Source organism: Drosophila busckii, unplaced genomic scaffold (assembly GCF_011750605.1).
Source record: "Drosophila busckii strain San Diego stock center, stock number 13000-0081.31 unplaced genomic scaffold, ASM1175060v1 hic_scaffold_16, whole genome shotgun sequence".
NCBI classification, from domain to species: Eukaryota; Metazoa; Arthropoda; class Insecta; order Diptera; family Drosophilidae; genus Drosophila; species Drosophila busckii.
The window spans coordinates 93,693-110,262 of NW_022872726.1; the positions used below are offsets into that span (position 1 = coordinate 93,693).

Genomic DNA, 16,570 nt, shown 5'->3' on the forward strand with positions numbered 1-16,570 from the left:
GGAGTCAAGCGACGATTTGGTTGCCGACGAGAAGAAGACGTCTCGGTGTGATTTAGATGGTGTAAGCCGTATTTTGCGGAGCGCGGGTGGTGACTCAGCTGGTGGATTCGACTTTTTAACTCCTTATATATTGGGCAAACTCTGTAGTTAGCTGTGTGATTACCACCGCAGTTGCTGCACCTTTTGGTACTAGAGTCATCTTTGCTTGCTAGGCAGTGTGCGGAGTCGTGAAGCTGTCCACAAACTACGCACACCGGGCGGAGTGTGCAGTATGACCGTGTGTGGCCATATTCTTGACAACTCATACATTGTACAGGGCCGTTGCGTTTATGTGGTTCTTCTACAGTGATTCTACAATGCAGTAGAAACTGAAGTTTGTATAATATAGGGTGCACTTCGTTTTTTTTAGAGTATTGTTGTCTGGCCCAGCTCAACCTTGAAGAGCGGTTGGGGCTTCTTATCCTTGTTTAAGATGTTGAAGACTGTTTTGGCGTTAAAGCCTTTATCATGTATACATAAGACAGTGAAAGTGAGTGAATGTTGTGTTTTTGACGGCTCCGTAATCTTTCTTTCATAACATCTTTGATCTGCAAGCAATAAAGTTCTTTCTTAACAAAAGTTGTTTACAAGTGACCCTGTACCTGTGGCGTTGATCTTAACATAACATATCCTGGCGGGGCACACTGGCCGAATTGACCAAAATTGCTTAAAAAAATTGAGTTAATGCATTCATAGTCCGAATCTCAAGCGGCATTGGAATCGATATTTTCTGTAAATCCACTTATGTCTTTGGCAAGGGCAGTGGGTTCAGCGAAAAGTTAAAGAACTGTCTGCAATTCAATTTTCTCTTGCCTCGACCTTTTCTTAAAAAAGGACTAGACTGCAAAGGTTCAGAAGAAACAATTGCGCGGTTAAACATATCGGTTATTGTTTCGTGCATTGCAATCTCTATCGCGCTTGTAGAATTTATTTCTAGCTTCGGAGGCATTTTCTCCTAAGCATCCGACGGGAATATTGTCCTAAAGCATTGAAGTACATTGACATCAAAATTTGAGAACCCTTTTCTATCAGTATTGTTATTTATTATTATTTGGAACAGCGCATCCGTTTTATTTTGGTCAATCTACATGAAGTCCCATTGGTTTTCCATGATTTTTCTTGAATATTTTTTTTTTCAAAATTCATTTGAGTATCGAATTGCCATTTATCAAGCGCAATCCGGTATAAAATATGCAATACAAAATTCAAATTATCCATGAATGCTATGGGCTCACCATATTGCAGTGTAAGCGGATTTGTCTGAAATAATTCCGCATTTACATCTGTTGTCAACAAAATCGTTTTTGGAGTTGCACCACATATTGTGCATGACTGGGTGGAGTTCATTTTCGATAAAACATTTAAAACCTTTCTGTCAATGAGCGTCAAATTAAGATCAAAAGAAATATTCCTAGCATACCATTGAATAAATGTGGTTTCAAATTTTGAATTTTTTCTGTAACCTATTATTTTCTTGTAAAATGTGCTCTTTGCTCTCCTTAGTGAATTAAACTTTTAGCGGTCTCAAAATCTCACGTTCTGTATTGTGATGATTTTTTCATTAAAAATTCGCGACAGTAATCATTATTTACGGTCCCTGCTCTAAACATTACTCACCGTCGTATTCAACAAATTTTGACGGCAGATGATAACATTAAATATACAAAAATGGTGCACAAACCTATGCTTCTGCCCAGGCACAACAAGTTCGTATGACATTTGCCGGAAAATATAAGTTTTGGACCACCGAATGGGAAAACGTTGTCCTGCTCTGCTCGATTTCGGGGGTGCGTCACTAATGGTATGGGTTGCCTTTGGGTACCTCGGAAAGTCACTAATATACTTCGTATCATCTAGGAACTCTGACATGTATATAAGCCTGATGGACGACGTTCTCATAGAGTTCGGAGATAGATATTGGGAAGATAAGTGGATATATCAGCAGGATAATCCAGCTATTCACGTTTCAAAAAAGTCAAAGCCGTTCTTTGAAGAACGGAAAATTGTTTTTTTGGGGTAGCAGGCATATAGTCCCGATTGAAACCCAATCGAAAAAGTTTGGGTACTACATTCAAGCAAAGTTTATTTATTTATTTATTTATTTAATGTCAACTAAGAGCAGTCGACAGCAAAAGAAAAAATTACATTATAGTTCATTTATATACAAAAATATGTAAAATTAAATTTAAAAGTAATTAAATAATTAAATCTTTATTTTTAAAACCTTAAATATTGGGCAGTGTTAAACAGACCCAAACATATGTTGCAAGGATGGGAAACCAAGAAAACAATCAGATCTGGATTAAAGTTAATTGTTAATATTTAAGTAAGTTAATATACACCGCTTAGTAATAAACTCTGAGGTCTCTGTGTTGATAACAGAATAAAGTTTATTATAATCAGCACAGAGAACTCGAAGAGGCATTCAGTGCAGTAATAGGTAGTTGTGCAAAAGTTAAGAGTTAAGGGAAAAAAATTTCGAGTATAAATAACAGGAACCGAGAAATTAAGTTGACCCAACAAATATGAAGAATCAATTTCCCTTTAATTAATTTAATCATGAACATGACGCCAAGCATTTTTCGTCGATTAGTTAAAGATGGAAGATTAATTAAAAGTAGTCTACTAGAGTAAGATGGTAGATCAACACCTGGAACCCAGTTAAAGCCACGCAAAGCAAATGATACAAATTTTTTTTGAACAGATTCAATACTACTTAATCTGGTGGTTCGAGTATTGTGGAGACCAAATACAGATCCATATTCAGATCGGATCGAACAAAGATAAATAAAGTATTTAGTTGTGTAAGGGTATCAAATTCTTTAGCCCATTCGTTTGATAAAGCCGGAACTTGAATGCCTTATGACAGTTAAGAAACATGTTTGTCCAAACTTTCACCCATTAAAAACAGCAATCAAGATCGGTCCCGCAATAAAGTACTGGCATTGACATAGTCTTAAATGATAGACACAGCTTCACATCATCAGCATACATCAAAATATCGGAATGCATAATGACTGAGGGAAGATCGTTAATAAATAGGTTAAAGAGCAAAGGCAAGATGACTACCTGAGGACACCAGACGTTACGGAATACTGGGGGATTGAAACAGCGACTTGAAAATCACCCTCTGAGTTCTGTTAGTTAAGTAACTGGAAATCCATTTCAGAAAATTGTTTGGAAGTCCAATCAAGCTTAATTTATTAACTAGAAGACGGTGATTAACAGAGTCAAATGCTTTACTAAAGTCAGTATAAATAACATCAGTCTGCATTTTGTTGTGGAAACCTTTGATTACCATTGACGAAAACTCAAGTAGATTGGTGGTAGTAGACTTATGTTTCACAAAACCATGTTGGTAAGGTGAAACAATTGAGCTGCTGAAATGCATTAATTGAGAAGTAAGAATTTTTTCAAAAAGTTTAGGCGTAGCAGACAATTTTGATATACCCATAGGGGTAGCTATTTACATAACTTCTAGGGCCATTTTTATGTAACGGAATAATAAAAGATTCCTTCCAGATTGGAGGCAAATAGCAACATTTAACTAACAAGGCAAATAATCTATGTAAAAGTAAATATAGTGAATCAGCGCAATATCTAAGTACGCAACCTGGTACACCATCTGGTCCTGGAGAGAACGTAGGTTTCATTACATTTAGTTCACGCAATACTGAGTCTTCGTTAATCACAGGCTCCGCAACAAAATTAGATTTGTTGATGTTATAAGGGTAGTGTGTGTAGGAAAAATTGTTAGTGACTGAATAGGTTGTTTGAAAAAGTCTGCAAATAGATCGGCTGATGCCTGATCATTATTTGCAGTAGTATTTTCATAAGAAACATAGTTAGGTATTGAAGACGATTTATGTTTAGAATTTACAAAATTATAAAACTGTTTAGGATCCTGAGCAAACTGAAGCCGACAACGACATAAATAATTGTTCTAAAGTTGAGAATTTAACAAGTTAAAATTAGATTTAGCAGTAAAATAGCGCAAAAAATCAATACTATTCCCTGTACGTTTGTATCTTTTAAAATAACGCGATTTTATATTTTTTAAACCCGCTAACTCTCTAGTAAACCATAAAGGCTTTTTAGACCTACTAGGTTGGCTACGAGAAGGATTGTCAAAAAAAACATTTAAGGCGTTATAAAAGGACAAAGCAATTCTAAGATTATTGCTGCGCAAAAAGGTTAGACATCATGATTTAAATAAGGAATATTTAATTTATTAAAGTCAGCCTTTCTAAAACGACGAGGCTAGGCGCTGCTGTAGGCTGCACGGTTTGCTCAAGAGCCGGTAGCTCTATAAGTAATTCTAAAGTTGGGTGAAATACATCTTCGGGAAGCACAATCGGATCTATTCTGCTAACTGCGCTAGCTGAATGATCCGATACAAATATAAGATCCAGAAATCGGTTGTTACAATTAGGAACATTATTTATTTCATAAAGTGAAAGATCCAGTAAATTATTTATGAACTCGGTGGAGCTAGTAGGAACTTCTAAGTTATACATAGTGGACCAAGATATTTCTGGTAAATTAAAGTCTCCTAATACACATAAATAATCCTTTTCAGATAGCTTAGAGGATATTAATTGTATATTAGATAGATGTTCATTATAAATTGTAACATCCGATTGAGGTGGAATATAGGAGCAATTTCATGCACAACAGTTAAATAAAATTTAATTTGGCAGCGACACAGTTGCGTCTGCTTTTTATTTTTTAAATGTAAACTTCTGTATAGAGAGCATCGTGTTGGACGCACAGAAAGAATACCTATATCCAAAGCACAAGGCGTATTAATCGATGTCCGAATAATTCTTGTAGCACATTCAACTTTAAGATGAGATAGTTCTCTTTAGAATGTTTAATAAATGTTAAATTTTACAGTTGATTTAGAGTTTAGGAATCATTGATTGAATTTAAGCCATGACATTTTCCAGCCCCAAATTTCGGTTGGAAGCCTTTAAAAACAAAAAAAACTTGTTTCCGTTTATAAATGCGCATAGTAACACTGCTCGATGAGTGCCGTGCTTTTCACGAAACCCAAATTGATGTGATGGAATTATGTAAAGGGACAGCTAATAAGGGCTTAGGAGCAGGGCGCGGAGTATGAAAACTATCACCAGGCGAACAATCTTTTTAAACAATTTTAGATGACGGACCCAGCCTCATCATCATTATAACAATACTAGGAAACTGCAGTAACAGGTGTTACTGGACAGTTTACCAATGTTACATCATTAGTTTTTTTAGGTGTTACTGGTGGTGCCAACTGGGATTCGTCTAAAACTTTAAGAGCTTTAACTGAGTCTCCATACTTATAAACTCATCATTGAGTTTATTAAAACTCTTTCGCAGAGCATAAAAATTAAGCTTAGTATGTCGCATAAACCTAGACATGTCGGCCTCAGCTTCACGACAAGATTCACATGACCATTTTAAGCCGGTCTTGTTCATAATGGAATCTTTAACTTTAATCGTGAAGCCTGCACACTTCACATGTATAAATTTATCGCACAGCCAGCATCCGATGCACTCAGCAGTTGCATCGCTTTGGCATTTGCAATTTTTAATGCAGTAAGCGAACATTTTAACTAAATTTATATGCTCTACGAAAGGGTATGTGAGTAACAAAAATATTAAACAGCAACGCGACCATTGTTGTTGAAGTTTACAATTCGAGAATTTACCTGGGCTCAAAAGGCTATTATTGAAGAATGGGTAAAAATCAAAAAAAGGACCCTAGAAGAAGTTAGTTCGATCCAATGCCTAACCGCTTAGCTGAATTTATTACACAAACATGTCAAGTAATACGTATTATTAGGTATGATTTTTTTTATCAATTTTACCTTTACAATAAATTTTTTTTTATAGAAAGAATTTTTTCCAATTAGTTTTAACTATCTGTAAAATTAATTTGCCTTAATTTAAAAAATAATTTAAACAAGAAATAATTAGGTGCATACAAAATTATAAGACACTTTTAAATCTTGTGGTCTTACCCTCGCAAAATTCTGTTGAATATGCTTAAAGCAAGTATGAAGAACGAAAGAATAACCCATAAGCAATGATAATTTACCGTTTTTAGTTATTTTATGTATTGATTGGAAATATGCCGTTAGTTTTTCGTTTCGATCGTGCATATTTTGCTATCGAAAATTGACGCCAGACTGTTGACTTCTTCGAAATTTGTAATTTTTGTTCGCGATTACGGTGCTGCTCACTGCTTTCTGAAAGAGAAAAAGGTGAATTTCAAGCATTTTCAAAATGCGGCTTGAATAAAATCCAATATTTTAAAGAGTCCACAAGAATATGGCATAAAACGCAGCACTGGACGAAAACCAGTGTTAGATGACACAGCAAGCGCCGCATTATTAAAAAAGCGAGTAATTCATTCGCCTCATTCTCTCAACTTGCTGGCTTGAGCCTAAAAAAAGTGTCACCTATGACGGTTTGGAGGCTCTTGAATAAGTCAGAACATATTGTGAGAGGTGTATTAAAAAAAATACCTTATGACGGGCAGTTAAATAAATCAGCTCGGATCACTTTCGCGCAAAATACACTACTGAGCCTCAAGTAAAAAAAAATTATAATCAATAGAAATCTTTAGGGAGTTTATGCGACGATGTGTTTGCATGAAAACACTCAGATTTGATCATGTTTTCAATGCACTTAAGGTGCGGTGTTAATTAATATAATAAAAAAATAATCAATGGAAAAAAAAAGGATTTTTGAATTGTTGATACAATCGATCGACTATAAATGAGCCCAAATTGAATTACTGCTTAGAGGAGTGGACTCGGATTCGATACCAATGTTTATCCATAAATCCTTTTCCTTTGTATCCGTATTGGACATTCCCATGTGGGCTTCCGACCCATATTGCAGATCTGCACTCTGTTCCTCCGGTAGTGTCACGACTCCCTTGACCAGAGTAGATCATGCCGACAACTCCACAGATGGAGGTACGTTTCATTGTCAATTCTGGGACATTGTTGTTGTTGTTGGTTTTTTGTGGTATACTATGCTCGTGGCCATTGCTGGAAGCAATTTCGATATGTTTACAGTGGTGGATTTTTTTTCTGGATTTTGGCAAAACTTGTTATGGTTATAAGTCTGTGTGTACGTGTAGATTGGAGCTCCAAAACAACTTGCAACTTATCGGTTAGCATGCATGAACGAACACGCTCAAGTCAAACTCAAATTTACTACATGGGCGTCCCTTGTCCCTAGACTTCTATCAGCTAGGTTTGGAGGTATAGGAGGTTCCATATCCCAGTATACTGATGGAATGACAACATTTCGGAGGCAATGAGCAGGAGTCAGTTGCAGTGGCTGATCAAAGAGACCTAACGTTAATTCTTTCTCGACCTTTGCAAGACTGCCGATCACGACCCACGTCACTGAAAGCCATAGTGGAAAATCTCTCTCTCCCACACCTGGCAGATGAAAACCCCATGGCACAACCGACGACTACAACGGGTGACTTTATGGAGACCACTCATGATTAGCTACGGCAGGCTCCACTTAACATTAAACTGAAAAAAGTCCCCGGGACCAGACGGCATCCCGAACCGCGCACCCAGACTCGCATTGTCAACAGCGATCTTCAATAGCTGCTTGCGTTAAGGCGGTTTCCCATACCAGTGAAAGGTGCAGCACAGTGTAAACACAGCCCTGAAAAAAACAAAAGTAGTACTCTTCACCGCCTAGGGGCGCTCAGAATCTGCAGTGGCTTCCGCACGCCCTCTGATCTCTGACGATGCTCCACCCGTTTACCAAGCTTTACAGGGAGCGCGCAGGGATTCACAAAAAGCTTTATGGCCGGAACCTAGCGGAGGCCCCTAATCCCAAGACTAGCGGTGTGGATCAATAGAGAGCACGGCGAAGTAAACAAACCCAAACTGCAACTGGTGTAGTGACTGTGTTGAGGACGCTGAGCATGTGATCGTCCACACATGACGGCCACCGCCAAGAACTAACAAGCTCTATTGACTGCGCCATCTCTGTGAAAAATACTATCCCACTAATGCTGCAGAGAAACGCAAACTAGGCGACAGTCAGCTGAACGCGCGCGTAGAGGTGTATTAGGATAGATTTGGAGGAGCGAGGTGTTTGGGCTAAAATTGGGCTAAAAATTTATCTATGTCTAAGTGCATATAACCGACTTTCATCAAATGACTAAACATTCATATTTTTTAAATTATGTACTTTTTCTATTTTAGCTAATAGTTGGAAACTTTGGTCTTAGCTATGAGCAAGCTAAAACGCAGTTTGCGATGTGGGCAATTTTGGCAGCTCCGCTTCTAATGTCTGTGGATCTCCGAACTATTCGTCCCGAATTCAAGGAGATTTTACTTAATCGAAAAATTATTGCTGTTGACCAAGATGGCTTAGGAATACAAGGAAGAAGGATATATAAGCATAAAGGAATAGAAATTTGGTCAAAGCCAATCAGTCCCGTATATCAAAATTTTTATTCTTATTCTATAGTATTCATTAATAGAAGAACAGATGGCACTCCCTCTGATATATCTGTAACATTGAAGGAATTAGGACTATTAAACTCCATGGGATATCGAGTTGAGGTAATTAACTTTGCATAACTTGTTTTACGAATCGTCACTAAAGTAACACATCTTATATTACTTTATAGCTGCGTTGAATTTGTCTTACAAAAGTGTTTGAGCATATAATAATTTGAACTAAAAGCAGCCATAAGCTGCATTCTTCATTAAGAAGACAAACTGAGTCGTTTAAGACATATACGTCCGTCCGTCTATCTGTCTGTCTGTTTGTCTGTATGAGCAACAAGAACTGAGAGCTAAAAGCTAAGATCTAATTATATTTGGTAGGAAGACACTCCTATTTCTAAAGCAGTAAGCTTTTATTTTTGTGGAAAATTCTCGCCCCCATTGGCAAGCCTACGTTGCCATATCATTGATTACAAATTTAACACATAATAGCATAATCTCGACCGATTTTGAAAATTCAATCCTAACGGATAACAAACATCAGCGGTCGATTACTGGCGCAGTATGCGTCCAACTTTAATTGGTAATCTTTTAATAATACATAATTTGTTCGATTTGTAAGCTCTGCGAATTCACGCTTCTGAATCTTTGACAAATTTACTATGAGTTATGGGGGGGTGTATGAAACGCCATTCAATGTTCTCCGCCGCTAATGTACCGCACACCTTAAATATTAGTGTCGTTGCCATTCCATATTTGACCAGGCTTACCCCATGTAGGTATAAAGACTTCAGTGACTTCAGACTTAAAGAGATGGGGCTATAGTTAAGTCCTACACCAACACCACGGAGCAAAATTTTTAATTTCCATCGGAAAATCGAGGAGGAGGAGTATAAAGCGAAGTGGGTTAAAATATATTTTTGCGTGAAGACCCAAGCTCTAGTATTAACCTTTTTAGACATCATTATAAGCCCACAATACCCATTATAATATAAAAATTCAACATTATAAACAAAGTCAATTTTAAGACTTTACATCTATTGAAAAAATTTCGAACCAATTGAAAAAATTTCGACTTATTACTGCATTGACATTTTGCAACTGTTCAATATGAGCTGGTGCTTCTACTTATGCTTTTGAGAAAAACGAAAGTCGCAGTCGAAGTAACAGCAGAAACCGATCACCGACGAAAAGCGAAGCAGCTGTCGCCGTTTGAGAATTTGTGATTTTGTTTAAAATCAGTGTTTAAAAAACTGCAGTCGAAGTAGAAGAAGTCGCAATATTTTTTTTGCTTTTGACTGCTTCGATTGCGAGCGACTTAGAAAATGAACAGTTGCTTCTGCTTCTGAAAAAAAAAAAACAGACGTCGCAGTCGAAGAAAAGGCAGAAAACCATTTCCGATGAAAAGCAAATCAGCAGCAGTCTCCGTTTAAAATTTTTTCCTTCTGCTTTGCTCCTGCTTTCGCTAATCAACGCAAGTCGAAGTAGCAGCAGCAGTCGCCGATAGAAAATTTGTTGTTTTGCTTGCTTGCGCAGTCGCAGTCGCGACTGCAGTCGAAACTAGAGTCGGCGACGGTCTATCGCGAGTTGCGACTGAATTTCACTTTGCTGCTTATGCTGTTTGACTCTTGATTCTTGTGCATTAATTAGTGTCAATTGAAATAATGTTGACGAAGGCAGAGCTATATGTAAGACATGTAAAAATTTAATTTACACAAAATAATTTCAAATGCGCAAGTGTCGAACAGTATGAAACGTCGTCAAATTTCTCCATGAAATTAAAAAAAAACAACTAGAAAAAGAAAAAAATAAAATTGAAGTAAATAAAAAACAATTGCTGATATCATATATTGGATTGGTAACAAAAGACAGTATTCCTTTCAATGTTTTAAACTCGTAAAATATGCGAAATATCCTTGACCCAATATGTGATGGACTGAAAGCCGCGGATGGAAAAAAAATTACCTTAAATGCATCAAACTGCAAAAAAAAACTTTGCAAACAGTGGCAAACAATATAAGAACGCATATAACCACTGAAGTGGCAAATAAATTATTGTCTCTAAAAATAGACAGTGCTACCCGGCTGGCAAGAAACATTTTTGTCATAAGTGCACAGTATATCAGTTCAGCTCAAATAAAAGCCCTTATATTGGGTATGGTGGAGCTTAAAGGTGTTGGATCAAGCACAGCCAAAAATCTTGCCGCTGAAGTGCTAAAAGTACTAAATAAATATAATATAAACTTAAAACAAATAATTTCAATTACATCTGACAATGGTTCCAACATGCTGAAGACAACAAATATATTATCATTTGTTTTTGATGAAAATATTGGCGAGGATAATTGAAAATATACAAAAAGCGTGTTAATTGGAAATATTCAAGTTTGTCGTTGTTTGTGCTGCACATACAGCTCTCGTTGCTCTCGATGTAACCGAATCGCCGGATATGTTGAAATATCTATTTAATTGCCGTAACATGACGAAATTTATAAGGAAAACTTCAAATGGGTTTCGCGAAATATTCGAGCTGAAACAGCTAAAAATGCCGCAACTAGATTGTCCGACTAGATGGGGATCCACCTACATAATTCACCTAAATGATTTGTTGGTGGCTAAAGATGTCTTAATTGAAATTGAGTCAACTAACAACAAAATCGAAGATAGACAATTTTGAAGTAGATGCATCGTTTTGGCACTTTATTGAAAACTATTGGTTAGTTTTTAGTCCATTGCAGAAAACAATAAAAAAAATTCAAGAAGAGCAACTGCATTAAAAATTTGCACAGAAAAAATTGTAAGCGATGCAACTCACGATATGACAAAAACGATTGTCAAAAAGATTCTGAGCTCTATAGAAGTGCGATCAAAAACTATTAAATAATAAATTTCTGATTTCGTGTTTGATTTTGGATCCTCGTTTTCAAGATACACTAACACCGCAACAAAAAAATGATGCAGTGAATCATTTAAAAATTTAAGTATGGCACAGAATATAATTTATGCTCATCAAAGCAAAGCAGTGCACTGACTAGGAGCTTTATTCACTAGGTAAGTTTGCTTTGTTGTACCACCAATACAGGTAAATACGATTGTTGTAATAAATTAATCTTTAAAGTTTCATAAATGTGATTTCTAGCATGTGACGATTGAACGTGCGTCTTAGACATTAAGACTTGTACTTACTGATAACCGAAATCGATTAAGTTAGGATCTACTAGAGAACATACTACTCGTCAAATTGAATCTAAGCTTTCTGGACTCAGCGATTAACAATTTACATATCTCTTTTTCAAGATGGCGAAGATTTTGAGAGTCTATGAAGTGTCTTATTATTAAGTGTATTATTATTGTCATTTGTATGAAATGCAGCAAAAAGCAAAAAAAAAAAACGGCATTAGCAGCAAACAGCATAAGCAGAAAAAGTCAGTCTCGACAGCAGTCGCGACTGCTACTTGCAGCGACTTGCAGAAGTCGAACAGTTGCTGCTGCTTCAACTTACATTGCTGATCGAAAGCATCAGCAAAGCAAAATTTCAAATTCTCAAACGGCGAGAGCTGCTGCTGCTTCGCTTTTCCTCGGTGATCGTAAAGAAAACACTGCATTAAATTAAATAAAGTTTTCAAATAGAGAAACTTGTAACTGCCTATATAATTTATTAAAATGATTGCATTAAAGCCGGGGTTGTTCGTACTGTCTCACCATGCAAACGTCGAGCTGGGTGCATGTATTGGCGAGTGCGTGCGTATGCTGCGGTGCCCCAGTCAAAGTTGGTTGCAAACAACTTTAATATGTTTACTTGTTTTACATAAAGTTATTTAATCATAATGTTTAATTGTAGGACCTCTATGAAAATGTTGACTATGGAGTACTTCATCCTCACACGAAGATTAAAGTAAAAGTAAATCCATCTGGAGTTGTGATGCTAAAAGCGATAACACAATTTTACTAATGCATTTATAATATGTTTAATAATTTTTAATTTTATTAATATTAATTTTTAAAGCAGTATATTAAAGTAAATAAGAAAATGCACATAGCTTGATTTTATATGAAAAATAATGAAATTATATTATCTGTATGAATATGCATTGTTAGTGCTAATGATACAATATTTTTGCTTAATTATATCTGTTCATACATATGTATATGCAAACGCGGAACATGAGGCAAAAAATATAGATATAAATATATATATACATTGCCTGACATGTTTTTTTGTAAGTTCTCTTTTTGGATGTTCTCTTCCGGATGCTCTGCGTGTTTTCGGTATTCCTTTGAAGGTTTACTATTTATTTTACTATGTACTTCACTTTTCTCTATGTTCTTTTAGGAAATGTTCCATAATGATTATTTCGCAGCCGGCTTAACCAAAATGGCTTGAAAGATTTAGTACACTTAAATATAGCCATACCTTCATAAGAGCAATCTTAGTAATTATCATAAGAGAAAATAACCTAGCGCAACTACCTACCTATAACATAATTTTTGCACTCTCAATTGTCTTAGATTTAATGCTTGGCCTTAGCCAGTTGCTAAGTGCAAATTTTTACCAATGGTCATGTCCCATAGCAAAGACTACTCGAATCTTACTGCATTTCGTTTAATGCATTTGTCTATTTGGGACAAACACATATTTAAATTAGTTAAATCTGCACAGCCTAAGTCGGGGCTGCTGTAATAAAATAAAATTGTGAACACGAAGGCAAAGAATAAACTTGGAATTTTAATATAAACAAAAATCGTGAAAGGTGTTTTAATTTCGAACAAAAACCACAACTAATAGCTATTAAAAAAACTCAACAATAATGGAACCCAGTGGTGATTGATGGACGGATGCTTGAGAACAATATAGGTGTGAGAAGCAAGACTTGTTCTTACATTATGTAGTACCGCCAGGTTATCATCATCATATAATTAAGTTAAGATAGTAATTGGCTCTTGATGTAAGCTCAAAGTAAGTACGAGCAATGGTCCATAGATAAAAAGGTACTCAACGTTTTATTTGCCATAATAAGGCTTACAAATTATATAAGTAAATAAATACGTAACATATAAAAAAAAATTTAAGACAAACTATATTTTATTAACCTTATTAAAATGGATTGCAAGAATGTCACGAGATATAACATTTTTACTTAAAATAGTATCAGAAAAAAGAAAAAGTATACAAATCTTATAACTAAACATATCTAACAGTTTCTTAAACTGTTTTAGGATTGCATGTTCCTAGATTCTATCGCTGGTTGGTAGGTCGTTACAAAAGTGACAGGAGCGGCTGCACACCCTTGTTAGCCCTCGCGCGAGGGGATTAGGACGCGAAGAAAGCCTGCTGTAGTATTTTTCCTTGTGTTCAACTAAATATGTTTTGTGGCTAAATATGTTGGGCGTGACGGACGCACAAGAGCCTGCGATGTACGCTTGAAAAATAAGCAAATCTTAAGGAGACCCATACAACTACTCAATCCACTAGAGATTAAGTCGGTCTTTGGCGAGGCCGAGGATGTGAAAAATTAAGCTATACTGTTGAATACAATATACTTGAATACTAATCATTTATGAAATATGTTATTAATCGATAGTTCACACTGAACAATTAACACAGCAATGTTATTACTCTTATACTAGCATAACATCATATAAATCTTCTACCTTTAAGCTTAAGTTTAGTAATAACAGAATACACGCAGCATACAGTTGTTCCGTTCCGTGGGTTATTATTCAGTTTAAGGCCTTTAAATATTTTTTTCTTTTTATAAATTTTATCCAATAATGTTCTGCAGCTAGATATTCGTCCGCTGTTATTTCTTTTGTGTTATTAGTTGTCTTTTGTTTATCTTTGATGTGCCTTATAAAACGCAGCACAGGTGCTGTTACATGTAACGTCTTCTTAAGAGTGCTGTAACGTTCTATTGCAAACAACGGCTCGCTCGAAACAGCGTTTATATCATCTGCATTACACCTTGAGACGGTCAAGACGGTTTCCTCGATTGGTGCAGCACCGACCAATAACGGCCAACTGCCACTGCTCGCCGATAGCCATGGTGGCCCTTTACGCCAAAGTTTCGATTCTGTTAGCTTCTGGACCGGTAATAATAGATCCGCTGGATTATTGTTTCCTTCGCAATGATACAAATCGTAAACATTGGTCAATCGGTTAATCTCAGTGACCTTTGTATGGATGTACTGCTTTGGCCGCTTGCCATCTACTGCAATCCAGTTAGGGACGATGCTTCAGTCTGACCACATAAATAATCTTGTTATTATCAAATTCATTTCAGTAATAAGATACTTATCCAATCTAGAGCCAACTAGTGCTATGTGTGTGCATTTCCATTTTTTATTAGGCTTACTCTGTTCTTAGAGCATACAAACATTATTTTTATGCCGCCCTCGCTATCAATCTCTCTAATATATGCCACTGCTCCAAGTGCCGCTGGACATGTTTTTTTAGCTCCGTTAAGTTTTCAAAAGGTAAGCAGCGTTGCATTTTAAATTCTTGAAGTCCGTCAAAATCTTTTTGCCAATTCGCAAAATCATTCGCTAAGTCATCCGGTAAGAGAGTATCCCAACCAGTATGTTGTATCCAAATCTTTTGTAGGAGTATTTTTATGTTGACTGTAAAAGGGCCTAACATTCCCAACGGGTGATATATACGCGCCATCGATCTTATAACATTACGTTTTGTGGGCGGTAAACCTTGAATGTAAGGGACTGCCAATTTTAAGTCCACGCTTATCTCGTCTGTGATAGTGCTCCATTTCACCGCAAGAACCTTTTGCTCTGAAGGTGGCACACTCATTTATTCTGCAAATAATTCTTTTAGATTAAAATCGTTTGAATTCCATTTACGTAGGTTAAATCTAGCCTTTTGCATTATGCTTTTGGCTGAGCTATGTAGCAATACCGCTTCTTGATGACTGCTTACGCTGGTGACTAGATCGTTAACGTAAAATGATTTCTGTAGTATCTTGCATACTGTCTCATTTTCCAGTAGCTGTCCGATTATATGCTGTTTAATTGTAGACGCTAGTAGAAAAGGGCTCGATGTTACCCCAAACGTGACGCGAGTCATACGAAATTCTTCAACCTTTGGGTAGCGCTTTCCTTCCAATGGCTTGGATTGGTACCAAAGGAATCGATGCGAGTCACGATCAATCTCGTTAATCGCTATTTGTAAAAATGCCTTTTCAATGTCTGCCACTATTGCAATTCTCTGGCAACGAAATCTTATTAATATTGCAATTAAATCAGTAAGCAAATTGATACCTGAATCAAGATGGTCATTTAATAACGCTGTATTACCATCGCTAGAAGATGCATCAAAGACAATTCGCATTTTTTTCATTTCTTTGTCATCTCGGTATACTGGGCGATGCGGCATATAGTAGCTGTTACCGTTCGATTTTTCTGACACTGCTTCTGCACAGCCATCGCTCAACAACTGCCGCATTCCATCATCATATTCTTGCATTTTATCGTAGTCTCGCATAAGCTTGTTGGTCAACCGACTCAGCCGCGACAATGCCACACTCTTATTGTCTCGCAAGTTCTCCTTCGCTATTTTCCAGGGCATCTTAGCTGAATATCTGCCATCTACAAATTCTATTTCGGCAGTTTTAGCCTCGCTCACTGCACGCTGAAATGCCAATATCCTCCAATTCCAAGATCTTTTCAATGTTGAGTTCGTAGTTACGCTTACAGTTACGCTTCGTATACACCTTTGATCAAGTTTAGCATCTCCATAATATCCGAAGAATGTGTTAACTGCTACTAAATTCGTGTCAAGGTTTTCTCGGCTCTCGTAGTTTAATTTCCAATAATGATCTTGCCCAATGAGCATATGTATCAGAGAACGGCAAGAGTGCACACAGCCCTAAAAAGACAACGCGTACAGTGGCATAAATTTCTATTGTGTTCTTAGAATATTGGTTCTGAACATTCACTACACTCGCTTTAATTTCATTAATCGCTTGTTTTGTTTTGTTGTTTTGATTCCCCAAATGCGTAAATTTTGGTTCTTTCTCTGCTTACAGTTTGAAGTTTCA

General features: G+C 36.5%; 1 protein-coding gene across 1 annotated transcript in view; it reads left to right on the forward strand.

Moving 5' to 3' along the window:
* The window catches only part of LOC117135003 (alpha-N-acetylgalactosaminidase), a 98,600-nt gene extending 86,126 nt beyond the window's left edge, over nt 1-12,474 (forward strand). Inside the window, exons 4-5 of the mRNA XM_033294780.1 lie at nt 8,274-8,636; nt 12,364-12,474. Coding sequence (XP_033150671.1) covers nt 8,274-8,636; nt 12,364-12,474 — 474 coding nt within the window. The remainder of the gene's footprint in view (nt 1-8,273; nt 8,637-12,363) is intronic.
* Nucleotides 12,475-16,570: the final 4,096 nt, after the last annotated feature.